A 17764-nucleotide genomic window follows, 5' to 3' on the forward strand; every position below is an offset into this window, starting at 1 on the left:
TTTATTCAAAAGTTTGCATTTCTGAGGTCTTGTTAGGTAGCGGCTTTTAATCTTTCATTCCTATTACCGTTAATTCTGATTCCTGGTATAAGGGAAATTACTTCTTTGAAGGACACCAGTAATATTTGGGTGCTTTTCTATTGTAACTTTCAGTTCTAGAACATCAGTGGTTCTGTCTGGAGTGGAAGTGGTTTTTATTCCCAAATTCACGTTTAGTAGCCAAGCAGTACAAACTGGGAGAGGAAAGTCCAAAGGTCGGAGACGTCTGCAACAAACTGCTAGTGTAGACTGATCCAATGTCAACTGCTTCTGTATGCTACGGTCTTGGAAACACAGCACTTTCTGGACTGAAGCTGATGATCTTTCAACAGCATCAAATCATCCACGAACAGGGTGATTGAAGAAGCTTCCCTGTATTCAATCACTTTTGTACAATGATTTTACAAGTGAATCAGATTGTATCCTAACTCTGCAGTCACTATGTTCTGTGAAGCCAAAGAGTTCGTGTGCTCGCAGCTAGAGCTGCTTTTATGTTGATGCTAGGTATTCTTTACATGAACGTTCCTTCTCAATATAGTCAGTATTTTAAGAGTACTCTTGTAGACAGATTGAGTATATTAACATCGTCTTTTGTATTAACGTCGTCTTTGCCTCTAGCTTATTAGATGCAATGATCTTCTGAAGAGCGATTCTTGGGGGCTCTAGCAGTTCTGGGGTAGCAGCTACTTCCACAGTCGCAGCAAGGTATCTGGGTGCCTGTTTAAAGGAGAAGGGTGATCTTTCTGCAGACCTTTCCTGTGGGAAGGTTCTTGCAGGCAGCAGAGGACATGGCATTGAAGCCTTGTGAGACTCGGTATCAGCTCTCCAGTTACCGAGGGCTGTGGAGGGGTGTGTTGGGTAGTGCCCATGGGGAAATTGAGTCTCTGACCTTTGTTCCTTGATGCCGTTGCTAGAGAAAGATCTCATCTCAAAAGAATTAACAGCAGTGTGCTGGCGTGCGCTGCTTCCATTTATAGGGCAGAAAGAAGCCTCTGGGTCAGAGTCCTGTCACTACAGTCACATACAGCCCCATCAGATCTGTTTTACGAACTCTTCAAGCTGTATCTTAGAAGTAGTTAGGTTTCATGCCCTGCTTCTGTTGGGTGATTCCCGAGCCCCTCTCCTCTGGTTTGGAGCCCTCTTATTCAGTCTGTCTATACCTATTTGTGACCAGTTTGGAGATGTTTTATATCTTCGCTTGTTTTTTTGTGTCCATGTTGTTGTTCTGTTTAAATAGCTCTTCTTACTCGGTGTTTGTAATAGTTTGTGTTTGCTAGTATGTAATGCTAGCAAATATGTACCTGATTAATTTATACACAGCTCACGTATGCCATCTCACCGTAGAATTTCTTGCTTTAGCAAAACCACTCTGTCTTATTTTGAATTATCTTCTTTGAAAATGGCTGTCCAGACCTGTACAGGATATTGCAGATGTGTTACCGCTTATATTTTTCATGATGGCATTAATGCTTCCCAACATCTCTCTGTCAGTACCTTGATGGCTGTGTCTTCATATTGCATGTGCTTTCTTTTCATGGCTGCATTGGAGTGGTAGCTCAGTGTCTGACAGATAATACCCAAACCTTCTGTTTTAGCTGATGAGCTCCCATCATATACGAAAGCTTATGGTTCCTAAGTGTATGGCGATAGTCTGAACTCTTCTTTTCTATTACTCCAGTCCTTTGAGATTATCTGGTTCTCTCTTTGCTGTCCCTGTCTTCCTTGCTACTGCTGTTTTTGTGCTTTGTGTCATTAACCTGCTTTTCACTAAGGCAATCGGTGAAATTGGTCTTAGATCTATCATGTAAATAGTATCAATCCAGACTGTTGTGTGGGTTTTTTTTTCCCCCCTTCCTTCCAGTATTACCTGCTCTGTCTGCTTTAGCCAATAGCTCATCCAGCATTACCATTTTTCTAATGGCCTTTCCCTATTTTCTCCAGTTTAGTTAATAATTCCCATCATGGACCCATACCCATTGCCTTACCCAAATTCAGAAATTTAGGACTACCATGAAAATAAGTATGCGTGTTTATTTAGGAAAGACTGATTTTTGACATCCTTTCCCTGCTTTTTATCCCATTTTCCATTTCCTTCCTGTAAACCCATAGCTTCAAGGCCTTCCTTTGGTTCCTAGAGCATTGCCTCTTGGTGGCTCAGCAAGATACAAACAGCATCCAAACCATCCAGCAAAAGATGCTCTTATTCTCACGGAACAATTTTTCACAGGGGACAAATCTTATATTTTGCTTGAGGATCCCTTAATTGCTGGGCAAACACCCAAATTTGGAGAAAATAATGCATTTCGTACTTACGTTAATCATGGATAAAGGTCACTGATATTTTGTCTCTTTAGTTTTTGCAAAAAAAAGATATTCTTGATTCTTATTGTCAACAACCTTTAAGGAGCCTCGAATATCCAAATGAGCTGGTTATTCTGTGGTGTTGCAAGAGTTCAGTGATGCATTATTGCCTTTGTCAAGATAACGCACCTGTATTGTAATTTTAATGACACCTTCCGTAACAGTAATAAATGCCCTAAGAAATAACTTTTAATCTTCCCAACCTTTGTCATCAGTTATTTTGACTTAGTACAACTTGCCTGACAGCACAAGCAGTTTGGAGAGCAAACTGTTGAGTTCTTCAGTAAACCGTAGGCTAGAGGGCTGAAGTAGCTAGAAATGAGCAGACAAGAACTGGATCTCTTTTGTACCTGTCCCAGCGTATAATAGCTACAGCACGGGTATCGTGGGCTGTTGATGAAAGTGGATGGAGAAGCTGATTACCTTGTAATTCTGCAAAGAAGAAATCCTTTCACTGGAACTTTATCAAGGGAATAGTTAACGGTGTGCCCCTTTCTGACTACTACTTTTACAATTCAGGAATCTTAGTGCTTATTACTTTTGTTGAATAGTTTTTTTTTTTTGACTGTTGGAATAGTGATGCTAATTGCCTGCTTTTTCACTGACTGGGTGGGATAAATTACCCTGTATGTAGGGGTTTGGACAAGCAGAGCATTTAACTAAAACTCTTCTATCTTAACATAGTCATTTAATGTTTTCAGGCATTATGTTTAGGAATATAAATTTGGCTGCACTGAGCTAGGACTAGTCTGAAGCCTTATCTTCCCTCAGTTACTCTGTTGTCCCACCTCCTAGTCACACTGCAACTGCCAGGTCACAGGTGGTGCTTCTGAACCTGAGCTGGCCATGGACATCTTGTACTCTCTAGCAGTAGTTCAAGCAGGCATATGCCAGCCGATGCTGATCTGACTGCTCAGACCGGGCAGTTGGTTCTCCGTGTGCATGTTCTCTGCAACTTCTGATTAGCACTTCAGTGCTTCCTCCCCCCTAACAGCTCCAAAATAAACAGTTAGTTCGAACAAATAACTTAGTACAGTTCTCAAGAGGGTTGTTTTTCTTTTTTTAACTCCTTTTAGCCTTTCATGTTGCATAGGTCAAACTCAAACCTCTTTTGATAAATAGAGGTAAGTGGCTAGTTCTACACTCGGCCAGGCAACACTCTCTTGCTAAGTGTTCATCTTGTGTTCTCATGTCTCCCTACAATGACAACGATTTAGCCTCTGAGCATAGTAATCACTAAACTCTTGGGTATGTAAATAATTACTTGAGGCCTCCTTAATCAGGCAGACAGCCCTACTTTGAGGGAGGTTCATGATGACAAGTACCTTTAAGGAAAACAAATAATAGAGGTATGCCAAAAATAACTTCATAGCTAAAGCTGAGGCAGGGCCAGGAAGAGAGAGAACACAATGTTTGTACAGCTTTGAAAACATCTTGTTTCTAGCGTACATGTAGGTTGTACAGCTATAAAGTAATCCTTAAACCTCTTGGGTGCTTGTGTCTGGTGAGGAGAAAGCACAACAAATTAAACCAGACCTTAATTTTTTATTAAATGTTTTGCTTCAGTAAGTATTGCTCAGTGTATTCAGCAGCTGCAGATCATCTGTTGGCAGAACTTTATGTATATAGGAGGAGAAAGAAGCTCATATACTGATTTAGGTTCTTCTGTTGTCTGAGCTGTACATCAGCTTCAGAACATGACATGTTGATGGTTGCGAGTAGTGTAAATTTTGTCATACAAGTTTTTAGAGATCAGAAGATAACAGCATTGTTAAGGCTGTTAGTCTGAAGTTGGTGTAGAAAGGGAATAAAGCTAAATTCTTGTGGGAGAAGTGGGTTAATGAAAGGCTAATTTGTCTGGCTTGAGCATAGCGTTTATTCTTCAAGGTATGCAGTCAGTATGGGAAGATGTTATCAAACACCTTACCAAATGAGCAACTTTATAATTTTTTTTTATGCCACTACAGTATTTCTATCCTGCAGACTCGCTTGCAGAATTCTTAAATATTTTCCAGCAGTACAATAGTGCCAGTTTGGGGAGAAGTTTTTTTCTCTTCTGAATAAATCTGTGGCCAATGGAGTTTTGTGGTTTTTTTCCTGAACTGCCTTCTAGAAGGACAACAGGCTGTACACTCTCAATCAGTCCTTCCTAGTGAAATCGACCAGTGAATTTGAAAGTTAATCAAATCCGAAAGAGGGCCAGAAGTCTTAAATAAGTTGTTTCTACAACTTTTGCGTAGTAGGCAGCCGGACAGAGGCACTCACCCAGGAGAAGGCAGGCTGAACTCAACTTTTCCTTCCCTAGAGGAAGCTGAGGGACAAACCCAGAGCTATAGGAAAGGAGGTTTTCCTAGCTCCGCTGTTCGCCAAACGACCTGTTTGAACTGGCAGTCCTCCTTCCTTGGAAGCTGTTCAGGCCTTTATTGGAGGAGTTTGTTTTTGCTTCAGGTTATCTTTCCTGTGAGCTACGTTAATCTTTGCTTATGAACGTGTTGTGACAAAGTTTGATGCGTAGGTGATACTTCAGCAACCTAAACGATGCTCTAAAGAGAATTGTCAGGCTAATTAGGATATCTTGGTAGACATGCTAGTGGAAATCCACCAAGAGCAACAGGACATACAGAGGGCTTTTTTGTGCAGCACGTAGCACATGTTTAGAAGGCTTTTTTTTTTTTTTTTTAATTGACCGTTTAGGACACTTCATTCTCTTGTGTAATTAAGAAATGGCAATTGTGTTTGTAAACTTGAAGCAAAAATCTTACAGTGCAGAAACTCCAGTGAAAGCTGTTACATGCAGAGTTCTGGACTTCCTGTTATCCAGGTCACAGCTGCTTTTTTTTCCTGAAAGTGTAAAGTAGGCCGTTTTGATGAGATAAATTTAGCAGTTTTGCTGAAAAGGTTACACCTTTTCACATTTGAGTCTATTTTAATGATGGTGTCGGAAGCAGGCTGTTAGTTGAGAGAGACGGAGAGAGATTCTTTCTCTCTCTTTCTCTCTCCAACGTAAGGCTGAATTGGGCAAAGATGACATTTATTTTTGTCTTTTGTTTTTTGGTTTTTTTTCCAAGAGGATGAACAAGTCTCTCCTAAGTGCTGTGACACCATGTCTAGATGACTTCAGGTTCTGAGTTGATAACAAGTGTGGCTGCAAGATGGGAGTTAATCTCTAATTCTTGCATAGTTTATGTCATGGTCCTGATTTTTAGGCATTCACACAGCTAAGTTCCCTTGCAGCTAACAGAATTAGGTGCTAAAGTTGAGCCTAAAGTTTCCTGTTGTTTTTCCATGGCAAACCATGTTCCTTGGAAGTGGAATAGCTGCCTGTCCCCACTCAACCATACGAATGACCATCTTGTTTCCTCTCCGCCTCAAACCAGTTCTAACTCTCAGCTAGGTGTAACCATGGAGGAACTCTGTTTTATAAGTGCAAACAGGAAACACCTCAAAAAAAGTCTATTAAAATCATTCCTAAGTGATTAGTACATGATGTTGCTGAGAGATTTAAATGTCCACTTACAATGAGTCAGGTTTTGCTGAATTAACCTGTGTAAATTCTTGAATGTGATTAGGAAAAAATGTTAGAGCGCTCTTGTCTGTACACGTACTGGCTCTACATTAGCCTGCTTCCTCCTCTGTAGGGGTTAATAAAAACCCTGGATGAGAGTTCGGAGCGCAGAAATGACTTCACTGAATGGAGGCCAAACCAGTCGCTGGGTGGAGTAGGATGAATTTGGATGTGGATGCAGCACGTGGACCCACAAAGCTTTTGTCCAGGACAGTCAGAAGGGCCTTTTACCTCAGGCCTGGGTCTTTCAGAGGAACTGAGGCGACAGTAATGGAGCTGGAAGCGTACAGATATTTTGTGTACCTTTTAGATTCAGGTGTTGCTTGAGTGTGTGAAGAGCTAAAATTGCATGTCTTGGGAGGGCGAAAAATAACTGCAGACTCTGAAACAGCTGAGGTTTGCATGATGTTTCTCTTAAATGAAGAGTTTCGGATGATTTCGTAGGTCTTGCATCTAAGCGCCTGCTAAGATTTTGTTTTTTCTATTAAATTCCTAGTAAAAGTGAAAGTATCTTTCATGTTTTTGAAATGCGCTCTGCCCATTGAGGAGAGAACTTTGTCTTTAGGGCAAGAGATAGGCTTACCAAAGTAAAAGTGGTGGTCCCTCCTGCTGGTCTTTGCCCTGCCTTAGTGAGACATAGGCAGAAGTTGGCCAAGCAGGTTAGCTGTGATAGGACTCGGAAGACCAAAGCTGGGAAGATCAGGTTGCGTGAGATAGCAGAGAAGGAAATTAGATTAGTTGAGAAAGGGAACAGTTTTGCTCCAAAGACTGCCAGAAAACATTGCGAATGGCATGCGTCTCTCCCTCTAATTCTTCAATGTTTAGTTCACTGGGTTGAAGTGTTCCCATGGGTCCCTATGTTCTGGGATGGGAGAGCGAGAGGAATTGCCTGAGCAATGCTGGAAAATGTACACAGTAACCTGTTTGAATGATAATTTAGGAGCCGTTCTGGTTGTGCTCCTTTAGGAAGGATGGCGAATACGTTACTTGAGTACTGTGCTTTATAATTTCTTGCTCAGAGCATCTGTTCTTGAAATGTTTAGTTACATTACAGCAAATGAATAATTGATGGCTGTTTTGCTTGAAGTCTTGCTAACATCCCATTTGTCTGTTTCTGTAGCTTACTGGAGGTTTTGGCTTTGTGTCAGCGTTGTATATGAGCTCTTCCTCATCTTTATACTCTTTCAGGTAAGTAACATAAACCATCTTTTTGGTAACTAGAGGTCTAACGTGGATATAAAATCCTCTGTATTGTTTCTTTAGAATTCTCACTGGTTACAGGAGATGCTCCTCTTCCTTCTTTTTTTTTTTTTGATATAAAAACATTGTGCTATTTAATGAGACTGACAGGTTGAAGAAAATGATGATATCGAAATATTTCACCTTGCTGTCTCTCCTAACCTCCAATTAATCTCAATGCAGATTACATACTGCAGTGAGGCTTTCTTAAATGAGCTAATAAGGAGTCAGTGCTCTTGGTTAGATCGAATGACCAGGAGTTGGTGCGTTTGGTATTTAATCTGTGTTCTGTTGGACTTGATTTGACTTGCTAAAATTGTAGATCAGCACTTTTGTAGATACCACTGCAAATAAAGTTTGAGCGTCAAGAAAGGGCTCTAGATTTTGAAGGTGACGCATCCTTTTCTCAGTTATGCGATGCAATTATTGTGGCCTTCTCCTCGGGCAACAAAATGATTCGAAACCAAAAGGAAACATGGGGGTATTGAAGAATGAGAATGGAACGTCCTGTTCTGTCAGAGATTTTACTGCTTTTCAGATTTAGGTTCCAGCCAGAGTCCTCAGTTGTTCCTTTTCAGATAAGTATGACCTTCTCTCTGAAACCTAGTAGCATTTGGTGCCTTTAAAAGGGTTGTGTGAGTACTATTGCGCACTGATCAAGCAGCTTTGAAAGAAATCATTTTAGATGAGAGAAAGATGAGAAACAAGTTTTTTTGTTTTGTTTTGTTTTTAAGAAACCTCTAGAAGCCAAGTGAGCTTGCAGAAGCAGGGCTAGAATTCAGAAGTGTCGGGATCCATCTTCTGTCTTCCTTTTGGACTGTATTTGCTTTGCAAACAAGTTGTTAATATTGATCAAACCCTTCCAGCCTGATTGCAAATAGCATTTCTTTTTCAGCTTGACTCTTTTCCTCGAACCTCCCCAAAAGGCAGTGCCAAGTTCTTTTAAGAACGCAAAACTGCCAATATTTTTTATTTTGCCTGGCTTATTGCTTCAATGGGCAGCTAGAACGTGTCCATGGTAGATCAGTAAAGAAAAAGATGTGTTTCTGTCTTGTTGACATATCTTGGGGGTTCAATGCAAACCCTGACGCAGGGCCCTAATGTGTCAGTAGGGTTTCTTTCAGGCTGCCTGCCCTGCTCGGAGAGAGTGGAGTTCTGATCCTTTCACAGGCATGAACAGGTCTGTCTTGCCTTTTTTTTTTTTTGTTATTCCTCACCCCTGAGGAATACTTACTCAGTTCCAATTTATTCTTATGCTCTTGCTGTTTCATGTCACACTTCTTTTTTTTTTTCCCAGGCATCATTGTAAATGATACTCCTGAGCAGCTGCAGTCAAAATGAATAATGTGTTTCATTTTGATTTCTTAGTACTGTTGTAGTTTCTGAATTCTCATAGAAAAGCCTGGAATTGCTTTGCTTTCCTCTGGCAGTGTTCAGTTATCAGCCATTTAGTTGTTAAGGACACTGACTAGCTGTTGCCCAATTCTTTACTGAAAATGCATATTACTTAGCACGGGTTCAAATAAGGTTAAAATTATGCTGACTCTCTAAGTGACTAAACCTCCTTAAAAGCAAATACAAGCTCACTCATATAGTTGAAATGTGTCTTAGTTAATGTGACTTTAGTAGTTTTATTCAATAATTTTATTATTTTTGCCATTAACTACTTTTGACCTTGCTCTGCTTTTCTATCCTTTTCTGTCCTGCTGTCTGCTAGCTACTCCCTTTCTGTCATAGCTGCTGCATTGCTTCTGTTATAAAACATTCACTCCGGCAGTGTGTGATTTCATTAGAAAATATGTATTCAGCAAATGTACATGTGAGTTCCCAGTAAATTAGTCCAAGTTTTGGTCACCTTTTGTAACTGGTATTTTGGTAATTTCTTCCTCGCTGTTTGCTTCCAGTTTATCTCCTGCACTGCTATTGGGACTTTAGTTTGAACTGACTGTTTATTCAGAGATCTGCACTATTTTTTTTTCTTCCTGCCATGAAATGTAGCACAATTCTGAACTTTCTGTAGCTGGAGTGAGCTGAGCGCACCTACACGCCTAATCCCGCAAACAGTGCGCGTGGTCTGCATGCTCAATCTGCTGACGTTTGCATGTACCGCATTTAGTTTCCAGCTGCATGTTTAAAGTGCTGCTGGATGTTTGCCATTCGAGGAAACCAGAAGGTCACTAACGTAGGAGATGCATCCTTTAGGAATGAGCTTTTCCTGAGTTATTGGCTGCTGTTTCCTTACCCTCACCAAGCTCAAGGAGGGGAGGAGGAGGGCAAAAGGGGCAGCGAGAAGGATGAGTTGTGTACCAGGTCCAGAGTGCTGAGTTTTTGGGAGGGAGGGCGGGCAGAGTGACTTAGGAAACTGAGTTTCCTATCTCTGATTTTTCATATTTAGTGAATCCTAAGTTCATTCCATAGCCATTGGTTTCCTTAATATTTGGCATCAGAGGCCCAGAAACTCAGGTGTATACTTATGCTATGCTTTGACGTCTGAATATATTTCAAGAACTCTTTTGCAACATAGACTAAAAAAAATCCATTTTGAAGATAGGCTGTTGAAATAACTTCTTGTCATATTTTTCTGTCTATTAATACTTGCTAAGAGGGAAACGTGGGTTTTGTATTCCTTCTGCAGACTGTACAAGATGGCAGACAGTTTATGAAGTACATTGATCCGAATTTAGGTGTTCCCTTGCCAGAAAGAGACTACGGTGGCAACTGCCTTATCTATGATCCTGGCAATGAAACCGATCCACTTCACAATATCTGGGTAAGAAACAAAATCCAGTTACTTGCTAAAGAATATGAATATTTTTTGGTAAAAGGTTGCTGAATTGAACTCTTTAAAGTGCAGTCATGAGTCTCTTTGAGTATTAAATCAGAAAACAGGTCATGACTATGCTTGCTGCTTCGGTTTCAGAATCTTTAGCTTCCTTATTTCTCTTCTGTGGACCTTTTCTGTCGATCAGATGGAGATGTGTCTCTTTCTATCCCAATTACATTGCCAGAAGAGGAAGGTAAATTGTTTAACTACCCTTGTTTCTCAGATTATTGCTGTAAACCATTTCCCCTAAGAGTTTGGATTTATTTGTGTGCTTAGGGAATTTTCTGCGCACAGTCACGTAGAGGCACAAAGTTCGAATCGTTTTTACGTGTTGCCAAGCAACCCATAAATTGCGCTTTCTTGAACCCTGGCTTGGAATATCACAAACTGTCAGGATATTGTTTTTAGCTGGCAAACAGAAGGCTTGAAATTTAAGGGCAAAGGGATTATGATTACTTCCTTACAGCTCCATAATTCCGTGAAATTATTAGTGCGTGTGTAGTGAGGAGCACTGAATTCTTTGGGGCTACCATCCAACCTGTAGGACCTCAGGAATAACTCAGAATGACTGAGAGCAGTAATAGCTGTCCTCTTCTAGTGTTGAACCAACACTAGGAGGAGGAAAGGCACTCTTTGCCCATGGATATTTGTTGGCAGAACTGATGAGATTTAAGAAACTCCGCTAGATACAAGGTGGTGGTAAGATGGCGAAATATATGTTCTTGCCCTGTTATGCCTGGCTTGGATGTGTTCTGCTTCTGTCCCCTTATTGCCACTTGGGAGGTAAGGAACATGACATTAGAATTAAAAGGCTGTCTCTGCTTTATCAATACAATCCTAATTCCAATTTCTACCCCTTAAATTTTCTGACTTTGCTTTAAAAACAGCTTGTTTGCTGTATTTGAGAACAAAGAAACTGCTTAAATGTATCCAATATTTATATGTGAAATAACTTAAGCTTATTGCTTCATTTTTCCTGGAAAACTCTAAGCCTCAAGAATTGGTAATTGCTTATAGGGCAAAGTGACCTGCTTTCTCTTCTTATTTTTTAGGACAAACTGGATGGATTTGTTCCTGCTCACTTTTTTGGCTGGTACCTAAAAGTAAGAACTGGTCTTCTGTTACATTTCTGTTACAGTGCTATACTACTTTTAAAGCCAGGCTGCTTCTGTTTTAGTGATGCCAGTGTTCATGATCAATTATATTAGGCAGTCATCTGTGAAGTAGACTAAGTGTTTGTAGAACCTGAAAAGCTTTTTTTTGTTGTTTTGTTCTTCTTCTGGCCATGCTAAGTCATCTCATTTCTTTCCTTAGTAACATTACATTGACAGGCTCCCTCCTCCACTGTAACAAATTCTGAGGTCAGATCAATAAAAGTTAAAAACTTTTACTTTAGCAGCAACGTAAATCCTTGAGTGACCTTTGAATATCAAGTGTGAGGAAGATAGCGTTCGGTGCAGACAGTGAAAGTTACTGTTAACAAATCACAGATGCATGATGATATACTAGTGTTATTCCAAGGCAAACTTTTCATCCTTTCCCAATGGCTTCCAGAGCAGGACTTTAAATTATGGAAAGGGTAATGTTTCAATTCTTGTTACTTTTTAGTAAATGTCAGCCAACTGTGGAAGTAACTCCAGCTGTGCTTGTGTCTGGCAGAACACACTCGATACATCTGGTGAATACTTGGGTCTAAATATTGGCTGCTTTTTCTTTGTTAGCTAGACAAACTTACTGGCTAACTACTTGGCCCTGGAGACCTAGTTTGTTCTTTACCTACAAGACCACCAGAAATAATAAATTGAAAAAGCACAGCCTGCTTTAAAGATAAGCTATGGCTGTTGCTTTGTATCTGTTTCTTCTTCAAAAGTCCAGAGTGCTTAAATAGTGAGAGCCTGGTAAAAAAGACATAAGCAGAATAGTAACATATTCCTGAAGAACTAGTATGGGGTAGAATTCAAGAATCCAGTCTCTTCAATCAAGCTATTATCTCTCTTGCCCTGGAAGAAGCCATGGTTTTATATTAAAGTGACTTGTGAGAATGTTTCCACAAAAATGCTTGAGATAACTTATCATCTTGTCGACGTGCAGTCTGATTTGAAGAGCCCAGCACTCTCCACAAGGTGTTAATTTCTATGCTGCTAAGCTAGAAAGAAACTGTCTGCTTTATTTTTTGTCAGTTAACATATTTTTCTATAAAAAAACAGAAGTTGGGTGTATTGTCCTTGTAAACAGAGGTGAGCATGCGTTTCTGATTTGTTTCTGGTTTGAGTAACAAACTCTTACATTGTACCTCAAAGCATCACAGCTGCAGTATTGAAAATGAATGTGTCTCATTTGTGAGAAATAATGGTGGGCCTCCTCATTCACTTTGATATCATTTAGCTCACACATTGTCAGAATAACTGTTTTCAAAACCAGTGTGATGAGGCATATCTTTACCTTCTGGTTGAGGAGGTCAACGCAAAGTTGCATCTTCCTTCCTTAATCAGTACTAGCACATTTGCAGTTGCCACCTTCCCTACAGGCACCCGGCTGAGGATTTGCGTATGCACTTGAGTTCCCATGCAGCAGTATAGATGTACCAGCTGACTTTGCTCTTATCCACTTGCAAATATGAAGTAGAGTGTTACTATAAATCTCTTTCCACGTTTTGACAGTAGGCTAAGACGATACATAAGATTTAGGAGTGCAGCTCAGCTGAATCCTTAATCTGAATGTGGAAGGGGATATTCTTCTTTCTTGTTCACCTAAACAAGGTGCCAGCTGGGATAAAGTAGACCCAAGTATTCTGATGCAGTCCTGGATGAGGTTTGCCACAGGTACCTACTTTAAAGGTTGCCTTAGGCAGGCTCTGGGTTAGCCTTTTTTGAGCTGCACTAGAAAAACGCTACCTGTGGTGGTCAAGCACCCAGGAATTCCATTCGTTTGACTTATTTCCTCCGTACTGAATCCCGTATGCCTGCCTTCCCCCTTCACGTGATGATATCAATGTCATCATCTATGCTCTTTAGTGTCTTTCTTACCTATTGGGCTGTATATTTGATAAGTTTAGAGACCTGGGACCGTTTGGCCTTTACCAGACTGTTACATCATAAGAATAAAATCGTCATGAGTTTCCTGATCATTTTGGATACTGGAGACAAGATGTTCAACTGTAGAAATAACTGGCAACCAGTCAAGCCATGTATGCTCACTGTGTTCAGGGTCCTGAAGGATTAAGCTCCTATTCCTCATGCAGTCAGTCTTCAGGCTAGAAAATAGCATAATAATTTGTCCCTACTGCATTGAGAAACTATAAATCCAGCCTGTGTCTTTACGGTATTTATGGAGTTTTCCTTTATTTATTATTCTAAAGGAACACTAATGTAAATGGTATCTGGTCCTACTCAGTCCGGTGTGCAAGTATTCATTTTTGTAATGGTTTTTAATATGTTATATAACCTTTGCAGATATTTGAAAGACTCTTTTTTTTTTTTCCCCTTTATATAGACATTAATGATTCGAGACTGGTGGATGTGTATGATCATCAGTGTAATGTTTGAATTTCTGGAATACAGTCTGGAGCACCAGCTTCCAAACTTCAGCGAATGTTGGTGGGATCACGTATGTACTGCATAAGACATATTTATGTAAACTGAAGTATATGTTTTAGGGGAAAGGGGGGCAGGAAATGGTGAAAACTAAATTGTATGATGTGGATGCGGCCAAAAATGTGCGTGTGACCACTGCAGCTCAGGCACGTTGGCGCTTCTCCATTTTGAGCTTGTGATATGTTTGTCATTGTACGTGTATAATCTTGTGGTTTGTCACATTTTTCTGTGGAATGGCAACTTTATTGCACACAGTTAAATATTTGTTTTGATTCATTCCACACCAGAGGGAGAAGCTAAAGCTTTACACTGAGCACTTGCCTATACTTGACGATGGTACAAACCACAAAATCTGAAGTTAAGAGAAATGTAATATTTTGTGTATAAAGTTTCAGAGGGTCATTTCTTCTTGCCTGCTGAGAAAACAGGCTCTGTGTGATTTATGTTCAGCTTTTCCTTTCATGTAAACCTATCTTCACTCTTTTCAGAAAACAGTAAATATTATTACTTTTAGAAGTTTTAGTGTGGTTTATAAAAGCCTTTTGGAATTATAAATATTTGTGTTAGGGAAAAGCTTGCATGGTCATTGCACTTGATACTCTGTAACCATACATGTTTTAAAATACTGCTTGTATGGCTCTTCAAGCTAGAGCGATTACTGTGATTTAGTTTGTGGGAGAAGCAAGCTCTATGGCTTAAAATGACACACTTTTTTTTTTTTTCCTATGTAATATAAATTGATTATTGGAGCAGTCAAAATTATCTGCATTCAGGACATGCAGCTCTGGTTCTGATGCCATATATATATATATACACACATATATATATTTTTTAATTTTTCTTACAGTACAATCTTTTTCCTAAGCTTATAATTCTTTGCCACATGGTTACATTCATAGAAGTAAATGCATTTTTATAAAGAAAGGAGCAGAAGCAGGATTTTCTCCAGGAGCAAATCTATTTTGCCTTCAAAAAAACTTGTAATGAAATGAACACTCTGTGCTCTGATTCTGTGAATGAGGTGGACAGCCAATTTTTTTCAGCTCACGAGCTCCACCTCCAGAATTAATGCTCAGCAGTGAGATAGAGTATGGGGAGAAATCACTTGTTTAGTTTCCTGAGCCTAGAGATAAATAGTTTGAGAGGCAGCCTGAAATGTAAAGAGCATATTAAGTTACCGAGCATGGTAAAATCCAGTCCGTGGGAATATGTTAAGATTTTTTTGGTGTGCTTTTAATGTTAACTCATCTAACTGAGTGGAGATGAGCTGATAGTAAGTAGTGGAGGTCTGTTCCATAGCAGAATGAATATAGCAAAGGAGGATTTACAGCCATCATCTGTAGAACAATTTTGCTTTGTTTGAGTAGACTTGGACAGTTGAGATTCTTTCTCCAAACTGTTTACACAGCAATACTCTGGGAATACTCACTTCTTGTCCCCGAGAGTGTGTCTGCAAGTATGTGTATCTACAGTAACTTCCATTTACAGAGTTTAGTTTTTGTTATCCGTCATCAGTTTCTTTTCTTCTTTTCCCTCTCAGTGGATAATGGATGTGATCTTATGTAACGGATTAGGAATTTACTGTGGGATGAAGACTCTGTCTTGGCTTTCTTTGAAAACATACAAATGGCAAGGACTTTGGAACATTCCTACGTACAAGTAAGCTGATGTAGGAGTAACTCCACGAGCAGTAACACAGCCCAGAGTTTGGGGCCTTGCTAAAGATCTTAGCTGTTGAAAGGTTATTCTGTTATGATTAATGTGAGTTATGGAATTCACCTGTGTTTAGATGACTGAAATATCCAGTAACTTATTACTGCATGGAAGCTTGTTTATATGAATTTTATTTAATTTAGAAATGAAATTGTTGCAAATATACCCTTCTGTTAACAACTTTGTTGTCTAGGAATGAGGGCGTCTTGTGGAAATGAGATTGATGCAAGTGCATGACCACAAGACTCCTTCATTCACAGCAAGGCTGTTTTTGGTCCTTTTTGCAAGTAATGAGTTCACCAGTAATCAGAACTTTGATGTAACTGGGACATTGAAACTCAAATTTGAATAAATCCCTTATAGTCTTCTACCAGTAATGAACTAGCATTTTTTGGAGCTTGTCCTTGCTTAGCAAAGCAGAATTGAGAAATTGCTTGCTACAATGAGTGTAACATCTGAAGTTTAAAACGATAATCCAGATACAGGCTGCTTCTTGAGAGAACGCTCACTCAAAATGGCTCTCATTAAGTAGTGGTTTTTTGTGTGGAGTAAATGGAGACATTTTGCAAGTAGATTGGTGTCTGAAATGAAGTGTTAGTAGATGTCTCTTACCTGCTATTTCTTAAAATTGTAAGAAAATGTTCTGGTTCTCTTTCAGAGGTAAAATGAAGAGAATTGTCTTCCAGTTCACCCCATATAGCTGGGTCAAATTTGAGTGGAAGCCAGCATCCAGCTTACGCAGATGGCTAGCAGTTTGTGGCATAATCTTTGTAGTAAGGAAACTTCTTCCTCTTTATTGATCGTTTGGTTTAACGATTGGTATTAATGTTTTGTAACACTCGAGCAAATATACAAACGGTAGCTTAGGCAAAAACTGTGGCCTGGTGATGTTTTTTCGGTTGCGGCTGGAAGAGGTCACTTCCATGTCCTACTGAAAAGGTGCCTATTTTCTTGTCTCTGGTACAATCTACAGATTCATTGCATAAATACTTGTTCTTGCTTGCTGAACAGCTGGAAGATTGACAATGCAAGCAATTTAAAATATGGTCTACACGTAATTCAGAAAGTAACTGCTGCTATGAAAAATGTTGGCTTTGGTTGAAAGGGGTTTGTTTCTCTCTAGCCGTAAGCAGATAAATATCACATTACAGTTGGAGAGGAGTCTAATCAAAGCCTCAGGCTGCTGTATGTTAGCTCTAGACAGTATGGCTCCTGGAGGACACAGTTTTGCCTTGAGAAATATTTTAATACAGACTTAAATTGTTCCATTATCCTGGATGGGCTTTTGGGAGGGGGTTTCTTTTGGTTTTGTTTTTTATGTTACACTGGACATGTAGCGCATGACTGAAGTACTGATGGCATCCAGCTTGACGGGTTCGGGTAAACTAGCTGGCCCCATTTAAACGAAAGAGAAGGTGAGCTTCTCCAGTAGTCGCAACAAATTGACAGTCTACCTGGTTAATTTAGCCAACTAAGAGGCTAAATCTATATTATGGGAATGCATCATCTTCACTTCATAACTTCCATTCAGTCTGTCACAGGTATTGCACCTGACACTGATACGGAGGATAAACTTGGTGTTTTAAGCGCTTTTGCTTAGATACTATCTGCCTGGCTTTTGTCAGTTAGGGGACTTTGGCCTTCATAGTATCTATGGGATGTCACTTGGCTCGTTTTGAGCAACCTGAACTTATTTTAATTCAGCAACTTTGAAATTTTACTAAAAAGCATTTTGTTGCTTTTGTTGTTTACAAAGACAACAGGCATTAGCCAGTTTCTGTATTATTGATCTGGTCCAGGGTATAACAGATCGGTGCATTTTGTAACAGTTACTGGAACAGTACACTTAATCATCTTGAAAGATGTGGAATATGAAAGCTGGTGGTGGTTTATTTTGGGGTCTGTCCAGTGAAGTTCCCTATTGCGGTTTGCTGAGTAGGACACATTAGTCAGCTTGGCAAGCCACCACCTCCTCTTTCTCGTAATGACATTGCTCTTTATGCTGCTGTCAAGCTGCAGACCTGAGTGTGCTTCAAGAACAAGGTACTGTCTGTAACTAACTAAGCAGCTTAGGCAGTGCCAGCAACGAGTGCCAGGCAGTTTGCAAATGCGGTCACTTGAATACAAGTTCAAATCACCCATTATCTGTTACGTAGAACTTTTGCCAAGTTTGTGTAGCACAACAGACTTGCTGAGGTTCCCATAGTTTATGGGAGAAGTAAAGTAAATGTGCCAGTATGAAGAAAAAAAAAAAAGCTTGTTTATCTGAATGCTTACTTTGCATACTTTAAATTCAGCTTATTGCTCCCTGAAGGCCGTTAGTTTTTAGCTGCTGGAGCAGATTCTGAAACACTGAATTTGTATTAGTTTGGGGAAGTTATAGCGTATCTTTAGGAAAACTCAGCTTGCAGCTGACTTCCAGTTTATAAG

General features: G+C 39.8%; 1 protein-coding gene across 1 annotated transcript in view; it reads left to right on the plus strand.

The window, feature by feature from the left end:
* PTDSS2 (phosphatidylserine synthase 2) overlaps positions 1-17764 on the plus strand; it is a 45793-nt gene that overhangs the window by 18242 nt on the left and 9787 nt on the right. The window contains exons 4-9 of the mRNA XM_067295918.1: positions 7086-7153; positions 9840-9974; positions 11081-11131; positions 13521-13634; positions 15162-15280; positions 15993-16107. Of these exons, the coding sequence (XP_067152019.1) occupies positions 7086-7153; positions 9840-9974; positions 11081-11131; positions 13521-13634; positions 15162-15280; positions 15993-16107 (602 nt within the window). The remainder of the gene's footprint in view (positions 1-7085; positions 7154-9839; positions 9975-11080; positions 11132-13520; positions 13635-15161; positions 15281-15992; positions 16108-17764) is intronic.

This window comes from Apteryx mantelli, chromosome 4 (genome assembly GCF_036417845.1).
Source record: "Apteryx mantelli isolate bAptMan1 chromosome 4, bAptMan1.hap1, whole genome shotgun sequence".
NCBI classification, from domain to species: Eukaryota; Metazoa; Chordata; class Aves; order Apterygiformes; family Apterygidae; genus Apteryx; species Apteryx mantelli.